The sequence below is a fragment of the Lycium barbarum genome, chromosome 8 (genome assembly GCF_019175385.1).
Source record: "Lycium barbarum isolate Lr01 chromosome 8, ASM1917538v2, whole genome shotgun sequence".
NCBI classification, from domain to species: domain Eukaryota; kingdom Viridiplantae; phylum Streptophyta; class Magnoliopsida; order Solanales; family Solanaceae; genus Lycium; species Lycium barbarum.
The window spans coordinates 4,801,488-4,821,851 of record NC_083344.1 but is presented as its reverse complement, the minus strand read 5'-3'; the positions used below and the strand labels follow the sequence as shown (position 1 = coordinate 4,821,851).

Genomic DNA, 20,364 nt, shown 5'->3' with positions numbered 1-20,364 from the left:
CAAGGTGTTTTAGGATTTCAAGAAAACTTTGGACAGATTCTTTCAAGATTATCTTTATTTAAATAGTCAAAATTCATTAACTACCTTTTCTTTTTCTGCAAAGTAGTAAAACTTGATTAGGGATAAGTTAGTAAAAAAACACTCCTAATTTTTTAATAGTGAGCAATTTGTTAAGGGGTGAGCAAGAGTCTAAAAAATCACTTATTATGAAAAGGAGGGAATATTACAAGCAGGAACTGATAGTCTTTGCGAAAAGAAAGGTAAATAAATACACGTGGTTCACTCCAAAATGTGTCTCCCTCAGTAGCTACGCCATGTGAACCCCACGTACTTCGAATAGCTGGTTATGTTGTGTTTTACTGTATTGGGCTCACGGTAATTGTGGAGTATGGGAGGGTGATCTATTGCTGTATTTAGGAACCTGTAAGTCTGTCTCCACATGAGAGGGTAAAATCCAGTTCTGCTTTCAACTTGTATAGAATAGTTTATTGAAAGTAGTTGCTAAGCATTAAGTAGCGAAAAACAATTTTTGGTGGTCAAACTGATTTTATAAACTAATTTTTCAAATAATTTAAGGACATATGAGTCATTCTAATGTATCTATATAAGGAGAATAACAAATGATAAAATGGAATGATGGAGTTAGGGATTCTATTTTGGGAAGAGTGTTTTAGAAATTAGAAATCATATTAGAGATAAAATAGTAAAAGATTTGGTCAAACTAAAAGTGTTTATAAGCTGAAAAGTCATAAGTCAGGAGTGACCGACTAACTTGTGTTTTTGATTGATTTTTGGCTCATAAACACTTTAGGTGTTTAACAAACACGTCAATAGTAATAAACTTAGAAAGACAACCTTATATTCAGACTCTTATCTTTTTCAAAAATAGCATGAGTATTGATATTTGATACTAGATCCGCACTCATTTTCATAAAGTAGTTAACTATGAGTGTAATGTAATACTTCAAATCTATTGATTTAGTTATGAATTTGACTCACTCAATTTTGTTGATCAATTCTAATTAAAGAACATGCAACGGAGAACCATGAAAACTTGAGACGTGACAATAATAGAGTGCACATTGGGGCATGTTGTTTCATGTGATGAGAATTTATGAAACACAGCAAGTTAGACAGTGACTGACAGACAGAAATAGGTTGTTTTTAAATGCCTATTTAAAAACAATATAGAAGAATCCGAAGAATCTCACTGCTTTCTCCGTTTCTCGTCTATATATTTCTTCTTTACACATGCTTCATTTAAGTCAACATCAGATGCACCATCTATATTCTGATCCCAATTCTCAGTCCCTTTTTTTTAAAGGAGAGGAGAAGAGAAAAGGAGAACGATCGAGAATGGTGTTAGGATTGAAATAATCATGTGTCGCGCATAAATTAATCAAGTATATTTCAAAAGACGATAAATCAAACAATAAAAAAGAAATATACCAATGAACACAAAATAATTTGACGTGTTTCGGTTAGTCAACCTACATCAACAAGTGAAGATGAACAATCCATACGTAAAAAAGCGTATAAAATATCGAACTCACATTTATTGTATGAAAAACTTCCCTCACTGTCACCAGACTAGCTATAATTAAGTTTTTAGTAATATCACGTATCATTAATTAATTGTATCCAAACTCAAGACAAAATGCTTAAAAGTTCGACGATTCGTCTCATCAAGGATTTAGGTCACCAAAAGAAGTAAAACGGAACTTAGGGGTTTGATTATTATGACCTATTAATCAATTGAGAAGTCATTATATATCTAAATAGGGATTTATATCTATTCTCAGTCACAAAAGAAATAGAAGTCAAACCTTTCTAAGATGCTTTCGTCTTACCAGAGACGGAATTCATAGAAAGTAAATTAAACTTTACATAAAGGATGCTGAATTATTATAGGGAAAAAGCACATGAGGAATTTGGTTCGTTGTATTTCACATGATCGCCATACTTATTGAATCGTGTGTAGAATCTGAAAACTATTTGCTCTAAAATCAAAATAGAAACGAGCCGAATGAAATTCTCCCTCTCATTTTGTTCGAGCTGAATTACATTCACCCTCTCACGGAAATCTTCAATGTCATCACGCAGGTGAGCAATCCTATATTATGTCCTTTAATGACATTGTCTTTTGACCGTACGACACTACTGAAATTCCTTTTTGGTGATTTAAATCATCGTATGTAAGATAGCGCGAAGCATTTTCCGTCTAAGTGATCCATTGGCGAAAAGAGAGCCTTCCTCCTTCTTGCTTGAAGCTCTATTAAAGAAGCATTCTATTCCGAAAAGGCTTAGGGCTAGGCTAAACCTCCCTTAAAGCCATAAATAAAGTCCCAAAGCTCTTGTTGGTTGCCTCAAATTAAAATCGAACACTTACAACGAGTAACAAAGATATATTTTCACCTTTTGAATTTATGTTCTATGCACAACATAATCTCTTTTTACTAGTATCGAGTTAAGTTGATCTACTACAATAAGTAACACTCAATACGACAATATCAATCTTGATATGGTAACATGAAGAGTAATAAGTACTAATAACATGCAAAAACCTATTATTCCCTCCGTTCCGACATACTTGTCGTGTTTCATTTCTCAAGGGTCAATGATATAAACTTTGATCAATATTTTAAGATGTATTTTTTCACCATATTAATGTGAAAAGAGTTGCAATTTATAGTATTTTTCATATAATCTTTAATATTTAAATTGTAATTTTAAAAGTTTGAATTAATCTAACCTAATTTAGCTCCGAAAATTAGTCAAATTGATTCTCAAAAAGCAAAATGTGACAAATATGCTGGGGCGGAGGGAGTAACTTACACTTATATTGTAACCTTTTCTTAACCCTATCAAACTATTTAAATTCTTTTCACTTCAGCACTAAGTTTTTTGCTTTCACACTTTTTCCTAACCAACATTTTGAAACAAGGACAAATTGCCTATTTCTGCTCTTTTGATACAATCAACACAGCTAATTAAATGCAATCACCGACCAAATTGCATAATCAACTTCTTAATTTCCTTTCATAATCATACAATTTTGCGAAAGTTACACATATATTCTAATCCCAAAAATGATACAAACACATGTTTTCATGCAACTAATCTTGGTCATTACTTGATAACATACCATCCTCCAAACCTCGAGTCAAATCATGACAATCTTGGTCTTGGATCTAGGTGAATTCTGTACGTTCAACTGAACTCATTAATTCAATTGAGTTCTGACAATACAATAAGACACGTACATTCTGAATTCACTTATTCTAGATACTAGATTTTGACTCTGCATGGAGATGCAGGAACAGAATATGACCAACACCTAGGTGGTGATGAAAATGACGACGAGGACAACGACGATGACGAAGAACTAGTAGGAGATGGTTGTAGCTGACATTTTCTCATAGTTAGTTTAGGAAGGAAAAATAGCCTTTGTAAGAATTTTCCCTTTGTTTGCTTTTTTGTGGCATTTTTCTTCTTTTTCTCAAGATATGATGGTGGAGGTGTTAGAGGAGGAAGTGGGGTTTCAAGAAACTTAACTTTTGGTGTTCCTGGTTGAGTTTCCCACTTAAATGGAACAGCCAATGGTGCATTCCCATAATAGACTTCAATATTATTGGACTTTTTCATTGAAGAGAGTGATTTTCTAGGCAAAAATTGATCATTTTGTGGATGTGACTCTTTCTCTTCATATAACTTTTCATCTGATTTCTTTTTGACTAGCTTGATTTTGGGAAGATCTATTGTAGTTTTGGGATTTTGCATTTTTCCTAGTCTCAAACTTTGTAAGATTATATATATGGGAATAAAGAAGATTTGGAGATCAAAGAGGAGATAAGGTCTTTGGGGTTTAGGTGATTTGAGGAGCAAGTATTTTGTAGTTTCTTAGAGAAAACAAAAGTTGCTTTTGGACAAAAATGAAGTGTGTGTATATATAGTTAAAGTTTCTCAAGATTAAAAAATATATTCAAATACCACCACACTGCCCACGACCGACCCACTCTTATTTATTTTCTTTCCTCTTTTTAATTATGCTCTGTTTAAACAGAGGGGAGGAAGGGAGAAGCCAATAGTTTTTGATTATTTTATTGACCAGATTTTTTAATGAAAGTTAAGATGGGGTAAGTGTGAAGAGTCAACTATTACTTTACTTGATATTAATTTCTTAAAAGAGTCACCCCGGCACATTCCTAAGCATTGGATTCTCGCTCTACTGAATCCAAGAATAACTATCGTGTATATAAATTCGATACATATAAAGTTTAGGCATAATCCATAAACAGATCATCAAATTTGATCTCAATTCGCAAGTTGTGCACAAGTAAGCACCTCAACTTGTATAAAATTGAACAAGTAAACATAAATGCTGGCGTGACATATAAATTTTGAAGGTGTCTAGATCATCATTTTTATAAGTTGAAGTGTTCAACTGATAAAGCAGAGACGAGTTGAGATGTCTACTTGTGCACACCCAAAATTAGGGGGCACACTTGCCAGTTGAGGCCAAATTTGAAGGCCTTGTTATGACATGCCTAAAGCTTTTGTATGTTTTTGGAGAGCTTTCCAAGTCTCAAGCAAAGATGAGTCAGGCTATATATGCTACATTCAATTTATTCCATTTTTAATATTATGAAAAGGTAGTTTCTCTAGCACCATAAATTCTATACATTTTCTATTGCATATAAGTCTCTCTGAGAGACTAAAGATTCCTAACGAACATTGGACATAAAGTAAGCATACAAATAAGATATTCTAACTAATATTGGTATCCCTTATGTAGATCTTTTTCTTCTATTTTGCCTTAACTTTTACTAGATCAGATTGGATTTCACCATATTGTATACGTTCTATCCGTTTCAAAATAAGTGTGGATTTCACCATATTGTATACGTTCTATCCGTTTCAAAATAAGTGTCGCCTTGGCTTAAAATACTTATTCCAAATTAAGTGTCACTTTAGGAATTCAAGATCAAAGTTGGCAGGTGTTTCAACTATGCCTTTAACATTAAAGAATTAGTCTTCTTTAATATTGCTCGATACTCAAAAAACATCTAAAAAAGAAGGTTAACTTAGTAAACCATGTTGCTCCCAAACGCACACGCAAGTATACGCGGTCGTACAAGTAATATAGGATTTTTAATTTCAGATATCGTACCCAGAAGGACTTATGGTTAACTGTCAACTAAATTAACCTAATGCTAATTATCTAAACAAGAAGTAAAATCTCAAGATATAATTGTTAACTAACTAAAAATAAAATAAAACAGATAATGAACTTCAACCAAGAAAGAGCGGATTTTTATTGGAGAAGAAATAGATCTAGGGCTATGACCACTAACAATCCAGTTGAGTCTTCAAATCGTTCTACTTATGGGTTACTAGTTGATGGGTTAATTGTAACTTTATGATATTCTCTCGAACTACTCACAAGCCTGTAGATGCTATTATAACGTCTATATCTCTATGGTCGCCAGAGGTAACAAGAACGCATTTATTTCTCCGTATTCAACCAAGTAGGACTAAAGGGTATATCTCTATCCTCAGTAGCAAAACGATAATATCGAACAAACTATATTTATTCCTATTACGTACGTGAATTCCCTTTCTCAAGTCCAATTCACGCACCACAGATAGTGTTCAACTATTTTGTCAAATAATCAAACAATTAAGACCAAGAATAAATAAATAACCCAAAGATGGAAAATCAATAGATATAAACGATAATCAAATGTCAACTTTCATGCTAGCATCAAAACCCTACAACTAAAGAGTTTAGCTCCACATAGACATGGAGGAAAAACAACAAATCATCCGAATAAAAATGTCAAAATAAGTACTACAGAGAAGTGAAGGTAAAACCCTGTAACTACGACCTCCACGGTAGCTTCAAACTCTCTCTAGGTCCAAAGTTCTGAACTAAGGGTTTCAAGTTATCCCAATTTATGTAAAAACCGTATAGAATATATATTTATAGAGTGCTAAAAGACTTGGGCTTTAAAAAACCAAATCCAAATCGGAGAAGGAAAACAACCGAAAATAAGTCTCGCGCACCGCCTGGTTCCAGTGCTTCTCCTTTCTCGGCCACTTTGCTGCATGTTCAATTTAATTGCTTTTTTTTTCTTCACTTGGCTCCACGTAAACAAACTCATAGTGCACATTGTCATTCCTAAAACTTTCCACGTAGACAAATATTTTGGTGCTAGGTATTCCATTAGAAACCTTCACCTCTAATCATTACCACACTAATTGTCCAATTACAAGCCGTCAACGTGAATGTGTAACACTCCGCTCCACTTCTTTTCTTTTTTCTCCCGCATTTTATTTAATTTTGCTCTAAATCTCTTCATCTTTACACCGCTTTATTCCTATATAGTAAAGTATAATATTAAGCACAAACCACAATAATTAATACTCAAAAGATGATTAAAAGTATTAAAATGTGAGGCAAACAATGGATAAATATATGTATTTTAGCCCGAACATTAAACCATACTTTGTAATATTGTTTTTCTTAATGGGCATGAAAAGAGCTAAAGTAACACTTATTTTGCGACCGGTGAATAGTTCTCTATGAATGACTTCCTTCAATGTGATTTTGGATTTTTTCCCATTCCCTTTAATACTATCAACTACCAATATTATTACACCTACAGATCGATGCATCTGAAGGTCGACGGAAGATACGACTTAACCATTTTGCTTAATCTCATTTTAGCATCTAGGTTTTTGATTCCCTTGAACAGAGGGTAGATCCTTAATCTTGAAAATAGTATAATTATAAAGAATTGGCGGAAACTACCCTAAATAAAAGAAAAATACAAAAATAAACAGTAGAAGGCAACTCTAGATGCAGCCAGCAATAGACTGGTCGACAATTATTAATGAAAAACAAAGGACCTAAAGTTGATACTATAAGAGGTACTTGGTGTTGGGTCTAGTTGATAGGTTGAATGGGAAATAGAGGGAAAAGAAGTGGAGGGAAAATGAGTTATTCCCTCTTGCTTTATGAAATAAGCATTTGTCTCTTACAGGTGGTGGAAAGAAAAGTTCTCCTACTTCAAAGTACAAACACTCCTTGTTGCTAAAGGATCAAGAAGAGGGTCTCCCCTCGCGCCGTCGTCGTCGTCGCTCGGCTCGGCTCCGGATTTAGTCAAATGATCTGATTGATTGATAATCTTATAATACCAACATATTTATATAAACAACAGCAAGGCCATTAGGCAAATGTTAAATCATAATTAATGAATCTGAAGTTACTACTTAGTGATTCTCATAGCCTTTAGATTCTTGGATTTTAGATATGAAATGGTTAAAAAAAAGATATTCATTAGTTTTAAATCTTGAGTTCGATCTCTAAGAATGATTTTTTTTTTAAAAAAGAGTCTTTTGTCTTAAATGAGTCCTACAATGCGCAAATCTATATTAGAAAGTGAATTCCTAATACCAGATAGTTAAATAAAAATATGTAATAGCTTTCAGGTGAGCCAAAATGAAACTATGAATCATCATATATGGTCATTGTCAACCCTATGTGGATGATATAATAATGTAAGAAAGTATAGACATGCATTTAATGATCTGATCTTTAATTTATAATTAAACATTTTCACAGCATAATTGATTTAAATTTAACTCTGGATGTATCGGATTACGGAACAAAACCTGCAGACTGTAGTGTATCCGAGCTAAGGCTGTCAAATAGGTGGATTTGACTAATATGAATAGATTAAAACGATAAATTAATAAGGGATTGAGTCATAACTTATAAGTCATAACCTGCCTAAATTCTGGTTGGATGTGTTAATTTGGACAAAATTTGAATATTTCGAACTCGTCCAACTTAAAATTATATTTTATATATTTATATGTTCTTTATTATGTGTTTCAACAAGCAAAAACCTTTTTTATTTTATTTATCATGACTATATCTAAGCAAGTAAATTCAAAATATGTATTTTTCTATGTGTTGATAATCTTTTTATGAGTCAATTTCGATTACACAGACTACTCGAGAAATGGGCAAATAAAATTAGTCATCATCTCAAAAAACTAATCAATATTTAGCTAATCTTTAATGAGAAACAAATCTTTGAATAAACATACCCCTATAAAAAAAATACGAAAAAGATTCTAGCAACGCGTGTTAGCATTAGAAGTTTTTACAACTATATTTCATCACCCTATGTTTGAGTTTGAAATTTCCTATAGACATGGGATTTCATCACAACATACTGAAATTCGAAATGTTTTAAAGTAAATTAACTCAACATAATGTGTTGGAATTTGAATGACCGATCTGATATGTTGTTGTGTATGGGTGAAAATAATGGTAAATTTGAGTCAATTAGGTGCTGGGAATTAAGGATGGTAGGGTATATAGGGACAATGGACAAACTTGAAATGGACAATTCCAACATGATGTGTTTACTTATAAAAGGTTCTAATTCCAACATATTACTATAATGAAGTTTCTTCCTATTTTAGCTAAAAGGTATTTTCGATTCAAATTTTATTTTCATAATAAAAAGTAATCATTTTCAATTACATCTCAAACGGCGACCAAACTACAAATATTAGTATAAAAAGTGGCTAGCCCACTTAAGTTTTACTTAATTGACTCAGTTAATTTTTGGATGAGCTAATATGTTATGCCCAAATTGGTGAGCCCTTAAATATAAATTCATCTATCAATAAATTCCCATCCCCTATTAATTATCTAAATGTTGATGCATGGTGCTTCAAAAATAGAATCCGATGTTGAGGATAAATCACGTGTGGCCTTATGGCTCACATGGTGATTCAAATCTCTCTTAAATTTTGCCTAACAACTGAAGGAGTTAAACAAAAAAAAAAAAACTTTTAGCAAGAATTATTAAATTTCATTTAATATCTAGAACACAAGTTGACTTTTACTTTATTAGATATGACTTATAGTCATAACATTTCGATTAAATAAGTAGAACACAAGGCCCTGCATTATGACATTACATTCACAATACAATAAGGATTGCTTAATAACGGTGCATTTTCTATATCTTTCAGAATATTAAATCTGTGAACTTATAGAAAATTTTGTTAATATTATGAGAAATCATCAGAGTTAGTGTAACTGAAAAGTGCAGCTGGGAGATGATATTTGAAGATAAGTAAAAGCTAATTAAACCACCAATAAGTTCATCCTACTGACGGAAGAGTTCTTTTTTTTTTTCCTTTTTAAACTACTTAAAAGTTGTTCGTAAGCTACATGTATTGAATCAACAAGGAGGACAAACTCCATTTCTTTGATCTCAATATCCCAAATTATCAAATTTTTAGTTGCTTATGACTTTCATTTGCTAGAAAATATGCACGGTGATTCGTCTCCCTCTAGATATGTATAAGAGAAGCTGTGTTGGCTTCTAGCAAAAACTTGCAGTCTTTAATAATGGCCCTAAGAGAGTGAGATTGGATGTCCTCCTCTCCAATAAGATGCATAACAAGTAGATAGTCAGTTTTCACTTTTAACTCTCACGGTTTGCCCGTAATTTAAAGACCAGCCCATTCGAAGGACAAAAATTAAAGACCAGCACAAAATAGGGACAAAAGTGTAAGTGGCCCATATTACGTGCTAAGTGTACCGTAATTGACTTATCAATTGACCTTGAGAAGTAGTTTGTGTCTTGGGAGGAACCTCTGATCCAGAAAATTAACATTTTTTTGTGCGGAATGTCCTTCAAAGGCACTGATCTTTAATTTTTTGTCCTTCGCTAAAAATCCTTGGTTCCGGATTCGAACTCCCACTTAGTCAATTTTTTTTTTTAAAAAAAAAAATGCAAGGTAGAATTTGGATTCGCAAGGTAGAGTTTTGCCTCAAACTCTCCCTGATCAGGCAGAGTTTTGCTACCTCAAACTCTGCCTTTGACTTATACCTGAAGGCAAAACTCTACTTTTTTTTTATTGAGCCGGGATTTGAACACAGGACCTCGGGGTATTAGGCGAAAGACTAAACTTAAAGACCATCAATTTGAGGGACAAAAATTAAAGAGCAGTGCCTTTGAGGGACAATCGTGCAAATGACCCTAAAATTAAAGATGAAATCATGAGAAAGCCCACCATAAAAGCCCAAAGATCCAACTGTCCCATAACGAGAAAAGGCCCCAATTAGTCCACATTATGTTTGGATCTTGAATCATTATCAAATCTTGCCAATACTTTAGTTTCTCTGTCAATATTTTATCTTGCCGTTAGAGTTTGACGATTAGGGTGTATTGGGTATGGAAGAAAACAATTTCTTGAAAATGTTTTTTATATTTTTTCATGTTCGGTTGTTCAAAATTTTTGAAAAAATACTTTTTTGTAGAAAAACAAGTTTCTTAAAAATGAGGAAAATGAATTCCTTGGTGAAAGTAGGAAAAACTAGTTCCACAAGTAGCATCATACATTGCGCGTCCTCTCCACCCTCTAACAGACCTCATTTTGTTGGAACTCTTACAGAAAATACTCAATCACGAATACTGTAGTGAATTCGTCAAAGGTTGAAGCATGTTAATTAAGACACTGTCCTTAAGGATATATACTACAAGTATATATAGGTGAACGAGTCTTCTATTTGGAATGGAATTTCACAACTATACCTACGGTTAAAAGGATGATTACTATCAATTAAAGGGACGATATGTCATGGCTGTGGCTAACGGGTATAATGAGATGAATGCCTTTGAATGGCAATAATGACGAATCAATAGTAATGATTAACAAAAAGGGTTGTTACTAATTCACATAGTAACGTTAGAAATTGAATTAGGATTAATGGCAATCAATGACTATTCAAAGAGTGCAATCAATATTCTTTTTGAGATATTAACTAATATTTTTTCAACAATTTTTACCCCCACAACCATAGCCCGCATTTCCACGACCCCCACCTCCATCTCACACAGTATTTGTCTAGATTATATACAAACGTTTTTAGAAAAATATTTTCTCTTACATACCGAACAGAAGAAAATAAGTAAGAAGCCACTTTGTTTCCTAAAAAATATTTTCCAGGAGAACATATTTTTTGTACGGAACACACCCTTACTGCACTAATTTTACATATTATAAGGCTATGGTAAAACTGTAGAAATGACACTACGTAGTCATTTTTAGTGGTGCTATTTAAATCATATACCACTTACAGACACTTCAATCTTAAGATCTAACAGTATTCTTCCAGTTATATTGACTCTCGGATTGCAGACATCAATGTGTTACTATAGGTGTCCGGAATCTAAATGATGCGAAAAGTAGTCAAAATGATCAAAATAATGGCTGAAAACTGAATTTACAAAAACTACCTTTAACGCACTTTTCTTTATGTGTTATAGGTGACTAGGCTACCTAGGCTAACGACCCCCCATTAAAACCCGTTACCGAGCTTTATTTTTTTTTTTGTCAATAACGCATCAAAGAAATGCGCTATGCAAACCCAAAAATTTCTAAAACATCAACAAGACTCTAAGTGGGCATTTGGCCATAAAAATTATTCACTTTTTACCGAAATTTTTTTTCACTTTTTTTACTTTTAGCATTTGGCCATAAACATTATTCACTTTTTACCGAAATTTTTTTTCACTTTTTTTACTTTTAGCGTTTAGCCATAAAAATTATTCACTTTTTTCCAGAGTTGTATTCCGGAATACTAAAAATAAGAAAAACTTGTTTTTCAAAAAATTTTCACTTTTTTACACTACATTTCACCAAAAACTACAATTTCAAAAACTATGACCAAACACAACTCTAACTCCAACTCCAACTCCAACTCCAACTTCAAAAATTTCAAAAAAAGTGAAAAAGTTTTTGGTATTTATGGCCAAACGGGCCCTAAGTCATTATGTCATATCATAAGGGGTCGTTTGGTTGCTAGTCGAAATAGTCCCGGAATTATAATCCCGGGACTAATTTATCCCAGTATAAGTGGGTTAAGAAGGTATAAGGTGGGTAATCCTAGCGCTAATTTTTATACCACGTTTGGTACAAGGTATAAATTTATTCCGGAATTATTTTATACCTTATACCAAACATGGTATAAAAATTAGCGTTGGCATAACCCACCTTATACCTTGAACCAAACGACCCCTAAGTGTTTAGTTACTCAAACACTTTTAAACATGGTAAAAACACACCCTTATTCGTTCCTGCAAGCATTTAAGTATAAAATCGTTTAAATAATTTATCCAGAATCCCGAAAAGAATGTTTTTGGTTGAGAACTCAATTGTCTATTCATATTCAAATTATCACTTTTTTAGTAAAAACAACTTTCATCACAACAAGAGTTCTTCAATTATATTCCGTAACATAGTTTTTTAATAGAATTTCAGTTAACTTTAATATCCTAAATATTAGTCAAAGTTTTAAATATTTCAGTTTTATCCAATGTTGAAATATTTTTTCAGAGAAATTTTTAGTTTTCAGAAGACATAAAAGTCTATCAACATTTTGAAAATATTTTTATCATTCAACTATTAAATTTTTAGTTTTCAGAGGACATAAAAGTCTATCAACATTTTGAAAATATTTTTATCGTTCAACTATTAACGTTTTAACATTCATGCATTTATGATAACCTAGTTTAGGACACGGCCTATTTCATTGAGTAAATTTTAAAAATAACTTACATAAATATTATATTAAAATTGTATAAAAAATATTAATATTATAAAAAAATGAGTAGACAATATGCATAAATAGTATCAGAAGTAGAAACATAATATGCTTTTACTTCCAACTGTATATGATTTACTCGAATCTTCAGTCACACCTCATGCACGAGAATATCAAAGAAGAAATAATGATGTATATTCTAATTTTGATTTTTAAGCTTAGTATTTTAATTGAATGAATATACTTAACTGGAAAGATTTTAAAATTAATGCTTCGATGAACCTAGAGAAATTGTATTTTGGTTTCCTTTATTAAAGACTTACGTTAGTTTTTTTTTTTTTTTTTTTTTTTTGGTAACTAACGATTTTATTAACTGGCAAGGCAGAATTACAAGCAGTTGGACTAACTCTGTCCGCTATACAGTAACTATCTTTCGAACCTCCAGACCAACTATTCTACTACTAGCGATTTACAACTCAAACAGAACAGAAATGGAAAAAAATCAAACCCTGTCAGGCGGCAACAGCAGGCTGTGTAGCAAAATCTTCAAATCCCCATCAGCTCGCACATTGCATGTGTACAAGTAAGTACCTTTATTTAATATATTTAATAAAGCGACGAACTGAAAAATTTACTGTACGTTCTTATGTTCTAAAGAATAATATATTTATTTTAAAAGCTGCATATATAGCAAAAATGGAAAAATCGTGTAGTAAAGGGAAAAAATTGATTATTGATGATGAGGTTGTGTACTTATGATGTGTGCTAAGCAGAAAAGAAAAAGGATGTTGACAGCCAGGTTCGGGCCCAGCTCTTTGACGCGAAGGACTTTTCTTCCTTCACTCACCATCAGCTTATCTTTTTAAATGGGTTCGCACTTGAATATTGATATACACTTACTGGATTTTCTAAGACAAATACAGGTTTACGCGGAAGCTACTGGTTTCAGCCGAACCCCCGTGGTACACTGTAGCTCCGCCCCCTGATCACACATCACACATCTAGGGTGAACATCCATACCACTTAATTAATCTATCAACAGTCAAGAGCCTCCCTTGAATCTGAAGTCACGTGGTAAACATAGCCTTTGGTCCGGCACAACTGTAGAACATGAGACTCTTCCATCCAACTCTTAGTACATTGCCAAGGATCCTTAAATAAAGGGCTCTTATCCAGCTACGCGTAGTAATGTTTATCAGTTGAAGACTATCAATCTTGTCTCTTGAACCAATTATTTTCCTCACCATTCAACAAGCATTCTCAGGGATCTTCATAGTAGCCAGAAACTGTCCTTTGATATAGAAGTTGTGAATCAACTTAATCCATAGTTTGTCAACCTTGTGAGCTAGGTCCCAACAGTTGTTGGCTACAGTTGCTTTGTTCCAGATTTTCAAATAGTAAAGTTGACACCTCAAATAGATTTAGGTAACACATTTGGTCCCAAGCAACCAAGGACCTCTTAGTAATATAGTATTAGTGCCAGACCATACATAGCTCCTGCAATGAGCTTATTCTTTCAAATTTTACCCGTAATATATACAACCATTTATCGAGCTTCTATTAATTAAATCATATTTTTTATTTGTGTCTTACTCGTTTATATCTATTTTAATGCTCTAATGATGAGATGTACATATAGCCCTCCTACTACACCAAATATGATTATGGTAATACAACCATTTATAGAGCTTCTATTAATTAATTATTTGTGTCTTACTCGTTTATATCTTTTTTAATGCTTTAATGGTGAGATGTACAACCACCCAAGTACCAAATATAATTATGGTACTTTGAATGATTTAAATCTGGCCAAATCTTTATAGTAGTAACTAATTCTAATGAACGAAGAAAGATGGAACCAAAATTCAGAAGTATTTACTTTAGATTTTATTTGGACAAGTTATTTTTTTTCGCTTACCGAAATAGACATAAGTCTGGTAATTAAACTAAAAAACGGTGTAAAACTTACGGGTAATTTGATGGTTTTGCATTGTATCAACCAAATTTTAATGGAAAGAATTGTAATGAAGCATATTTTAATTCTTTGCACATTGAAGAATTCTTTTTTCAAATAGCAGTGTGTGTATTTTCACCATTTTTAAAAGTGTTTGAGGAACTAAACACTTATGAAGTAAGACATAATGACTAAGAAATTTGTCAATGTTTTAGGAACTTTTGGGCTTGCAGAGCACATTTCTTTGAAGGGAGGGGAATGACATAAAGTACCTACTTAAGATTCTTTATTATAAAATATATAGATAATTTTTTTTTTTACGATATTTTACGAAGCATGACGAATTTTCATATATTTTTATTTTTTTCAAAAAATATATTTTTTAAAAACATATATAATTAAAAATATTATATCGTAAACATTTTAAATATTTTTTCTAAATTTATTTTTTTTTCTTTTTTGTTCAAAGGATTAAAAAATTACCTCAAATTTTTGTGTATGAAATGTGTATGTGTGCGCGAAATTTTAATATAGTTTTCATACACAAAATTGTGAGCGAAAACTTTAAGTCTTGAATATTATATGAAAGTTGTTACAATGTTGTTGTAGTTGTATTAATTTTTCTAATAATCTAATATGAACTTTATATACGAAAAAGGTGAATGAAATTCTAAGTCTTGAGTGAGATATACACATTTCATACCATTCTCATACATAAAATTTTCAGCATAGTGTTTAAGCCTTGATCGAGATAGACACATTTCATATGTTTTTCATATACAAAATTTCAGCGAACTTTTTAAGCCTTGAGCAATATATACACATTTCATACACAAAAATTTGAGCGATTATTTTAAGTCTTGAATGTTGTACCAAAGTTGTATACAATGTGGTTATAATTGTATTAATTTTACAAAAATCTAAGATGAACTTTATACACGAAAATGTGATCGAAATTCTAAGCCTTGAGCGAGATACAAATTTCATACCGTTTTCATACACACAATTTCGAGTGGAATTTTCAAGCCTTGAACGAGATATACACATTTCATACTGTTTTCATGCACTAAATTTTGAGCGAACTGTTTAAGCCTTGAGCGAGATATACACATTTCATACAACTTTCATACATAAATTTTTGAGCGAAAAAAATAATTTTTTTATTTTAAAAATTAAAAAGATTAAAAAATTAAAAATATTTTAAAATAATGTTTTTAAAAAAAAGTATGTTTTGTATCAGATTTGTAATGTTATGTTTGTAAATAGAAAACTATCGCCATATTTCGTAAATATTTCTCCTTAATATGTATATATACATACTTTACCCTTTCTTCAGTGCGTTGTTAAAAAAAAAAATTAATTTTTAATTCTTTTTAAAGCTCGGGTAATGGGTTTTAGCGAGGGTTGTTAGCCTAACCACCTGTAGCACATAAAAAGGTATGTTAAAGGTCGTTTTTGTAAACTTAGTTTTCAACTATTACTTTGGTCTTTGATTACTCTACGCGACATTTAAGTTCCATACTGGTTACTATAGTGTTATAGTCCAACTTTAGTACTTTGTTCTGATGACCATGATAGGAAGTAATTGCATCAGGGCAATCTGCAGGATTGCCTTCGCTGGGGTGGTCTTTAATTTTTGCCTCTCAAATTGGCGGTCTTTAATTTTTGACTTTCACTAAAAATATATTGGTTTTGGATTCAAATTTCCTTTTAGTTAAACATTTTTAAAAAAAAATCGCAAGGTAAAGTTTGGATTCGCAAGGTAGAGTTTCGCCTTCAAAATTCTGCATTAATTGGTCTTAAGGCAGAATTTGCTGTCTTGCGAATCAAAACATCTGCATTGCGAATTTTTTTCTTTACTGAGCTGGGGTTCGAACCCACAACATCGGGGTATTAAGCGAAGGTTAAAACTTAAAGACCACCAATTTGAAGGAAAAAAATTAAAGACCACCCCAAATGAAGGCTAATCCGCGCTAAAAACTGATTGCAGGATTTTCCCTTCGAATGGACTGTCTTAAAGGGGCTGTTCCTTAATTTTTATCCTTCAAAATCGAACATATGCCTAGAGAGGTATAGGTTCTCTAAGGTTGTAGGCATAATTTGTGGATATTATGATTCATAATTTATTCTCCTCTAAACAGTAATTCGATTTTAAAGGAAAAAATTTGAACAAGCCCATTTGAAGGACAAAAATTAAAGACCAAATCAAAATAGGGACAAAAGTGCAGATGACCCCCTTGATAGAACTTGGTGAAGACCATCGATAGAGTTGTGTATCACTGACTCTGAGAGTCTCAGATTATAAGAGAAAATCAAATAAGCATCACATTCGATCTTGCTTAACATTGGGACATAATTATAGTTATATATAATTAAATTGACGTCTTTTTTTAAATATAGTTAAATTTGACTACGTCGTTACCATGTTATGTGAAGTTGGATTAGATACTAGTCAACCTGAATTCAAGCTTAAAAACAATGGAAGTAATAACACCCAAAGGAAAAAAGAGAAACTAATTAAACAAAGGGGGTCCAAAAATTAGGTATAAAGGGCATGACAGCAAAACTAGGAAAATGTTTTCAAATGTCTTTTGGGTCCGTGCAAGGGGTGTTCCAGAACCATCATCTTCTTTAGAGCCAGTCAATATTAATAAGAAATCTTTATTGAAAGTTGGCGTTATTATTGTTAAATGTGATATTACAATAAGTAGAGATCATGATACTGTCAAAAATTGTGGTAGAATAGTAGATTAATATACATCAATTTTAAATTATAAGTCGTGGGTCAAGTCCTTGAAATAGAATTATCCTTAATAGGGAGCAATTACGTATCAAAATGAAATTTTAAAATAATTTTAGATAAGTCGAGTCCAAAACATATAGTACTAGACAGAGCGTGAAAAAAAGAAAAGTTCATGATGGTAGGGCCATTGTGTAATTAGCTTTACATTTGTCCTCTAGGTAGGTACATGGTCTTGTTTAAGTCAATATGTTATGAGCAAAAAATTGTACTGAATTTATAGATAGATATTTATGTACTATCGAATTAGTTGCATTAGTTAGACATAGAAGACTTCAAAGGAATTCAATCATGTCCACACGATAAGACAGCTTTTCATGAAGTGTGTAGCTTGCTCCTAATGAAGGAAAATTATATCACAATTAGAATATGCAAAGTGCATGTTGTTTGGTGTAGTCTAGGAGCCAAGAATATTCAGATAAAGACCAATACCACTGAAATATATTTTATCCAATATTATTAAATTACAATTTTTATTAAAACAAATTTGTCAGCTAGATGACCAGTTACAAACTTTATTTTTCTTTGAAGAATGTCTTGTTAAAAATCTGTGATGCAATTCTCACGTCCATTACAAATGTGTGACGAAATCGTGTTAGATCTTACGCGGTCATGAATAGTCAATTATTAATTAATTTTGTAGCAAAGCTGTCACAAGTTCATCAGAATTTTGCCCCACACAAATATACCGTCACAATTCACCATTTGTCTTGTACCTTAGGGATGGAGCTAAGGAGCCGTTTCAACATGATTTGATCTCATAAGATGAAATTACATTTGGACATACAATTTAAATTTTTGAAATTACAGTTTCTTTATAAATATAAAATCCCACAAGTTGTGAAAACTATCAAAAATTTTTCAATTCTTATACAATCTTACCAAATGAGTAAATCATAGTTCATAATAAAATTAATACGCTACTAGAAGACCTTTCTAAAAAAACATAATATCAATTGATCAAACTTTAGTTCAATAAAAAGGAAAATTTAACATGAATAGTAATGTAACTACTCGTTAATATAATCCTCCCACATAACAAAATGATAGGTAAATATATTTTACCAACTTGCAGATTAATAGTTAATACAAATTGTTGGTAAACATGATTGATAAATATATCTACCAACTTATGGGTCTTTTTTTTACAAAATATAAATGTATGGATCAAATTTTACATTTATAATTTTTTGAAATTATGATTTCAAATCATGCATTTTTGGATGATTTGGGATTTCATCTCATGAGATGAAATCGCATGTCGAAAAGCCTACTAAGTGGTGCAAGGAAATTCATTGAATTTCATTTACTGAAAAATTAGATTGTATATATAACATTAAAATAATTTATAGTAAATGTTGAATTTTCTTAATTTCTTCCTATATTTATTTCTTATATTTTAAATTCTCTTTGTGAAAATTCTGATTTTGTCGCTACTTGTGTCGAGAGTTTTTTTTTTTTAAATTTGGGGGGGGGGGGGGGGGTAATTATAGTAAAAAACGCATCTGATGTATCACTTTTTTTGGCGAGTCACCTATCTGAACTATCACCAACTATTTATCAAAAAAAATTAATTGACAAAAGATTGACAACTATTTATCTGAACTTTTTTTGGCGAGTCACCTAATTTGGTTCGCAGTGTACAATCTTTTTTTTTTTAAAATGGAGCTAAGTGACACTCTATGCGGATAATTAAATAAATTAATTGGTAAATTAAATAAATAAGAGATAATGGTTAACAACACACTGAAATATCACTTTTTTACAAGTTTCTACTTGAACTATCAGATGTTTATATTTCCTATCTGGACTATCACCAACTACTCATCAAAACACATCTAGAAATTAATGAGTTAGCTGCATGTGGACGAAATTTTATGGGCAAATTAAGCTGTCACCGGCCTTTTGGTGATTGTATTCAAACACTTGTTCGAGTCAGCTTCGAGATATGTTTTGATAAATAGTTCATAATTCAGATAGTAAACGCAAACACTTGATATTTAAGATAGAAAATTCGCAAAAGAGTAATACTTTAGAGCCTGTTTGGATGAGCTTAAAATAAGCAGCTTATAAGCTTTCCAGCTTATAAGCTGGAAACAGCTTATAAGTAAAAAAAAAAAAATTGAGGTAGGCTAACTTATTTTTTTTGACTTATAAGCTGTTTTCAGCTTATAAGCTGTTTTAGATAGGTTAAGCTAAACGGATCCAATTATTTTTTTAGGCTTATTTTATGCACAAAATTACTTTAAACTGGCCAGCTAAACACTCAAAAAAACTGAAAACAGCTTATAAGCAATTTATAAGCCAATCCAAACGGGCTATATGTTTTTATCATAATCTTTTTTTTCCTCTTTGAGGTCATGGATTAAACGTGAGAAAGACCGTGAGCGTGTAAATAGCACACGCTAAGTCGGGAAAAGGGCAAAAAGAAACATGCTAAGGACCCAAAAAAAAAGTCTTACCATGTCAACGTGCGGCAGTTACTAACTCTTGCCGTAACTTCCGGTCACAAAAGTATCTTCTTTTATCAATTTTTTTGTTGGTACATTCGAATAAGTACTCACTCTACTTAATTTGTTTGCCTTATTTTCTTTTTTAATATATTAAAAAAATATCTTTTTATTTAACAATTATTTAATTTTAACTTTTCACCTGACATATTTAAGATCATAAAATTAAAGAGACATTTTTGATATACTTCACATATTTTTAATTTAAAAATCACAAAATTCAAAGGTTATATTTCCTCCGTCCTAATTTATGTGATATAATTTGACTATGCACAGAGTTTAAGAAAGAACGGAAGATTTTTTAAACCTGTGATCTAAAATAAGTCATAGATATTTATGTGGCTCTAAATCATTTCACTAAGAGTAAAAGAAGAAGTTTTAAGTCAAATTATTTCTAAATATAGAAATGTATCGTTCTTTTTTGTACAGAATAAAAAGAAAAGTAGGTCACATAAATTAG

The 20,364-nt window shown here is 31.7% G+C and overlaps 1 protein-coding gene across 1 annotated transcript; it reads right to left on the bottom strand.

Moving 5' to 3' along the window:
* Positions 1–3,012: 3,012 nt before the first annotated feature.
* On the bottom strand, positions 3,013–3,871 carry LOC132604955 (uncharacterized). The gene has a single exon (XM_060318303.1). The coding sequence runs from the start codon at positions 3,778–3,780 to the stop codon at positions 3,289–3,291; it is 492 nt and encodes a 163-aa protein (XP_060174286.1). The 5' UTR covers positions 3,781–3,871; the 3' UTR covers positions 3,013–3,288.
* Between the last annotated feature and the right edge of the window lie 16,493 nt (positions 3,872–20,364).